The sequence below is a fragment of the Ptychodera flava genome, chromosome 8, assembly GCF_041260155.1.
Source record: "Ptychodera flava strain L36383 chromosome 8, AS_Pfla_20210202, whole genome shotgun sequence".
Classification (NCBI taxonomy): domain Eukaryota; kingdom Metazoa; phylum Hemichordata; class Enteropneusta; family Ptychoderidae; genus Ptychodera; species Ptychodera flava.
In genome coordinates this window covers 22,000,208-22,006,207 of record NC_091935.1, presented here as the reverse complement: position 1 = coordinate 22,006,207, position 6,000 = coordinate 22,000,208, and the positions used below count along the sequence as shown (strand labels likewise).

At 34.6% G+C, this 6,000-nt stretch overlaps 1 protein-coding gene across 1 annotated transcript in view; it reads right to left on the bottom strand.

The window, feature by feature from the left end:
* Positions 1-3,959: 3,959 nt before the first annotated feature.
* Positions 3,960-6,000, bottom strand: part of LOC139138787 (uncharacterized) — a 39,540-nt gene continuing 37,499 nt past the window's right edge. The window contains 1 exon segment of the mRNA XM_070707316.1: positions 3,960-5,959. Within this exon segment, the coding sequence (XP_070563417.1) occupies positions 5,866-5,959 (94 nt within the window). The 3' untranslated portion in view covers positions 3,960-5,865.

The window sequence follows — 6,000 nt, the reverse complement described above, 5'->3', positions numbered from 1 at the left end:
GTATGTATGTATGTATGTATGTATGTATGTATGTATGTATGTATGTATGTATGTATGTATGTATGTATGTATGTACGTACGTACGTATCTATCTATCTATCTATCTATCTATCTATCTATCTATCTATCTATCTATCTATCTATCTATCTATCTATCTATCTATCTATCTATGTATGTATGTATGTATGTATGTATGTATGTATGTATGTATGTATGTATGTATGTATGTATGTATGTATGTATGTATGTATGTGTGTATGTATGTATGTATGTATGTATGTATGTATGTATGTATGTATGTATGTATGTATGTATGTATGTATGTATGTATGTATGTGTGTGTATGTATGTATATGTATGTATGTATGTATGTATGTATGTATCTATCTATCTATCTATCTATCTATCTATCTATCTATCTATCTATCTATCTATCTATCTATCTATCTATCTATCTATCTATCTATCTATCTATCTATCTATCTATCTATCTATGTGCATTTAGGTTTGTAAGCGTGAATGCATATATGCATGTATGTATGCATGCATGCATGTATGTATGAATTCATTCAAGGTACCAAGTTCGTAATGGCAAGTCTCTTCGTCTTTCAGGGCAGTCCGGAATTACAAATGGGACAACGACTATTGCACATACGGTAAACCATATGTTTGTGAGTACAAAGGTATGTCATTTATGCGAGTCAAACCCAAAAACTGATGACCGATGTTTACATTTAATTGTGAAAAACTAGCCTAAACTCGCGAACAAAGCAATTTTGGTCCGTTTCTTACATACAGCGTTTATAATTGTCGGTGTTTCGTTTGGCATATGGTGAAATTACGAGTATTTGAATATTTCCGTTGGTTTATACTGACACGGTAATATAATCTTCGATTATGAGTAGACATGTCTTATTGACCAATCGCAAAAGAGGGGAATCAGTGCTGTTGGTATGAATTTGAATTATGTCCAGCCGTAAGATAATTAAATTAAAAGCTCACAGTAAATTATAGGCCAATAAAACTACTACTTTACCGCACTGCAAGATATATTCTTCAAAAATACAGAACCCTATACTTCAGCACAGAGTGAACAAAGTGCTCGTCTAATATCCAACATTATCTGAACTCTTGATATATGACATGCATTGGTGTCTTCGTTAACTAGCTCAAACACGAACAATTTCGAAGCCCTAAAGCTTAAATAGTGAAAATGATCGTGTATTTCACTTATAAACAAAATTAAGGTAGTATGCACCTTGAAAAATAAAAGACTTGAACTTTTGCTAAAATTGTCCTTAAGGTATCATTCAACTATTCTCATTAAAAATCGGGGTCACCGTGCAAATGTTGGTACTAGAGAAACAAATAACCAGATTTACCGTTATTTGAAATTAAAAATGGCCGCCATTCCTGTGTTAACTCTATGAAGAAAAAATAAGTTGTCCAATGTTGAAAAACTAAGCCGGTGAAAAGTTTTCTTACGTCAAGAGCTTTAAAATGAATCCCCACAAGAGATATGTCAGAAAAGAATTGTAAAAGTTTGAGAGTCCGAATATCTACCCTAAAGCTTAGTCTTAATCATAAAGACAAAATATATCTGATCACATTTCTTGGCACCCGTTGTGCTACAGGTACGGGAACGTATTTGATACACACATTTGATATTGTCATTACTTGGGAATTTATAATCACGGGATTCTAAGCCAATAAAGCTGTAAATAAGATAATTTATTTAATTGTATCGATTTCAAAATGGTCCATTCACAAAAGCCGATGCATAGGGACGGACCATTAGATCTTGTAGGGGGTCAAAAAAGAAAAAAAAATTCAAAGAAAAAGGTTAGGGAAAAAATCTTCAGACTAGTTTACAAAATAAAAAAAATCGAAACAAAAAAAATTAAAATCTGACAGTTTACTTAGAAACAAATTAGCATATCATGACTCACTTGGAAAAAAATTCAAAAATCAACAATTTAAAAACATATATGTATTTACAATCTGATTGTGACCACTCCCACCTCCCAAGATCTAATGGTCCGTCCCATAAGTCTTTGAGCTGCAAATTCTGAAATGTTATTTGGGCAGGAACTGAGAATACGTTATGATCTTCATTGAGGTTTTTTCCTGTTTTTTGTAAAGGTTGTTGTTATTTCATTTCAAGAAGTTTGAAATCGAATAAAAGGATCTTTTTAATTGAAAAAAATTGCCGCAAACCATGAAATAACATTCTTTCCCTTCCAAAATAGTCATGGCTTGGTGTGACCAGCAGTTACCATGGTTCGACTTATTTTTCGATCAAGTTTTCACTAACACATGAGTTCACTGAAACTGAAGTGAGAGGGGCTTTTTACTAATTCCTGCTTCTGATACTGATAGGATGCTTTGTATCTGACACCATCACCGGTGTTTTTTTTTCTCTTTTGCTGGATCGGTACGCTCTCAACAGGCTTCTCTCAAATTTAATGAAAATGCACATTATCGCTGCATTGGTGAATGAATACAAAAGGGTCAGCTTATACTAGCTTAAACTAGAGAATGAACACCATCTCTGACTTTTCATATGAAATTTTACATAAATTGACAGACCACTTTAGGTATATTCAAACTTATCCATACACTCTTGTCGAGGTGCAGTAACAAGCAGACAAACAACTCTCGTTAATTACAACTGTTACAAAATAACACAACTTCAAGAGTTAAAGCAAATGATAAAATTGAAAGAATTATTTGGAAAATACAGCCACTGATTAATTATGATGATGGAAGAAGGCATACCATCCAGAACTGTTTTACAGTAAAATTTGTCATCGCGTCAAAGATTGTAAACACTGTTTTGACTATACTTAAAATATTACAGCTCACGATTTACACGGCTAGGCACAGGGGACCCAGAAATCTGGTTTTTGTTGTGGTTGTTGTTGTTTTTATTGTCGTTTATGTTTATGTTAGTCGTATTGTTTTGACCAATAAAATTCAACAAACATAACTATTGTTGTTGCTGTTTCAAACGTAATGTAGACGACCCAAAGAGTTGTTTAAATGTTTGTATTTATGTTTATGTTTGTATGAGTCGTGTGATTCTTGACCAATAAAATTCAAGAAACATAATTACAGTACTGTTGGTGTTATTTCAAACGTAATGTAGACGTCCCAAGAAATAAAGACGCAATAATGTTTGACCCAAATCTCTCTCTAAACGAACACTCTCTGTATATATGTGAAAAACATATCATAATTGTATAAAACATGTTATTATTTGAACATTTTGTAATTTCAATTGGGGCAGTGTACCCAAGGTGGATGGGATACAGGATAAATTTTAGTGATTTAACTTTAATGCCATTTTCGTTTTTTGTGCGCTCTGTTGATATTTTCATGATCGAACCTTTGAAAAAACGGCCTTGGTAGGTACTCTCTTCTCTCTCTCTCTCTCTCTCTCTCTCATATGAATGAATAAACTTGTTTGTTATGTGAATATTTGAAGCAAGTCAAACTGTCGTATGTCTATTTATAACGCTCAGCTATTTGTAGATTTCAGCAGGAAAAGTGGGACTTTGATTTTTCAAGACCTACAACATCATGTCCACGGGCGAAAAATTTCGTCTTTGCAAGGAACTACAAGGGCAAAAATGATGCACTCGAAAACTATAAATGGTTGTAAAAACTAAGAAATTTTGTGACGCAGCTGCTATTTTATTTTGCTGTCATGTCTGGCAATCGTGATGAAGTCAAGAATTTGTCTTGACCCAGTGACGAGAAAAACCGAGAAGTTGTTTCACAACTTGAGTGGTTATTTCAGAACTTTTCATGCTGAATTCTCGAGACCAGTAAAGTTAAATTAAATTATCAACACCATAGAATAATTCAAGGATACTCATATTCAAGGAGATGGGCTGGGGCAATAATAGACTGAGAGATCCGTCGCTTGAGGGCGCTCTCTAAACTGCAGCTCGGATGAAATTACAAGGAGCCAAAAAGCTTTATTAGCCATTAAAAAAAAATACAAAAATTATTAAAATCATTCATAAGTTTATAAATATGGACAATTTTGATACAAAATATGGTGTTCTGACATTAGTGTAAAGTTACATAATATAAACATCTAACTCCACCGCAGTCTATAGTTGTCACATTACACGGTAATGCGCAGTCATACGAATTTCTTGGCTGTCTCCCTGAACATTAGAAAATACGTTTGCTCTACTTTTCAGTGAGCAAATTGGATAAAGTGCGCTAAAAAACACAAAGTGACTGGCCATATTGGGGTAACATCAACACACATTTGTTTCCCTTTGACCAGAGAGTCACCAAAACAGTCTGTGAGGTCTAATGAAACAGTTTTTTTTTTACAAAATACGCTGGTGAAAACTTTCATTGCTCCATGAGCTTCAAAATGAGTCCCTTCAAGTGGTGGACAAAAAAGCATTGTAAAAGTTTTTCAGTCTGAAAATCTCATTCCATTGGTACATTCTGGCACCTAGTAACAGACAGAAGTTGGCTCTGGCATATTCTGAAAACTTGCTCGGCACTGATGTACTTCAAGCTAGGCTAGAATGGTATTTTAAGATTCAACTTGCATGGCAATTTAATAGAAAGATGACATCTGTTCACTCTCTCTGCTAAATTTACAGTGGTTTGCTTTGACGCATTGCAATAATAGACGAACTAGCACATTGTCTAATCAAGGTGTTGCCAACACTGTCAGGTGCAAGTATCTGCTAAGTGGTAATATGAGTCAATCAAAAAGGAATCAACACTGCAAAAGTTGAAACATTGTCTAGCAGGAGGTCAGACGCAGTCAAACACCACACAAGTCCAAGCACTGTCCAAGTCATATCACTTGCTTTCAGGTGTAGTTGTTTTGAATACGTTTGACCTCCTGCAAAGCAATATTTCAACTTTGGCAGAGTTGATTTCACTGTGATTGACTTGAATTACTGCTCAGCTGATAATTACATCTGACAGTGTTGGCAACACCTCAATTTAGACAATCTGTCTATTTCATGTAATGCCAACGTGTCAGAGCAAACCACTGTAAAGGTTTTATGATTTGGTACTGTTGTAAGACCACTATTGCACGAAGAAATTTCTCCCACTCAGAAAATATGTCCCTCATTCCATCTGCAGATGTAAAAGTTGCATGAACAGATTGTAGATTGTTAGAAAATCAATATATTAATTATGTGCATATTATTCAAAATACCTTATACCTTGATAAAAATTGAGTAAAATCTTTTCAGATACAAATACTTAATGATTTCAGTTCACAAAATTAAAAAGTTTGTTTGTCAACTTACCCTGAATATCCATCAATAATGTGATAATGTACAATATTCTAAATCTTACCCTGTCCGTCTCAAAGTATTCAGTAAATTGACTTTATTTTTCATTCTGAACTTCACATTCTTTGCCACTCATGTAAAGTTAGTCTGACAGACTGCCCACCGGACATATTAGCCATCAAACTAGTTTGAGTGAGGGCGCTTTACCAAACATGGACGACTTGGCTCAGCTCAGTTGGCCCAGCCATCTGAGGGACTAATTATGCAGCTGTTGCTATCAAACTGTACAACTTGTTGGACACATCAAACTGGCACGGAAAGTTGCCACTGTATAAAAATCCATGATAGTTTACTATAGTAAAATATATCAATTATATCCTTCTTTGTAAGGCCACCATTGTATACAATACATCGTTCCTTGAACTAAATGACTGCATTGAAGGTTAAAATCATAATACCTGATATTATGCAATGAGTGCTTATTGAGAAATTAGGTTTAGAGAGTTCTGGTTACAATGTCTGCTTTTTCAGTTCAACATAGAAGTAAAATGATTGTCTTTCGCAGCTTCAGTAAAAAAATCACGGTCTTCTTTTCCACAGAGTTACCGTTGCCTCTTTCTCGGCTCCTTTTCCATCCAAGTAGTGAAAGGTCACCGTCTCAAGATGGGCCAATCTGTGAGGGGAAGGGAACAAAACAAGAAAACATGTCATTCT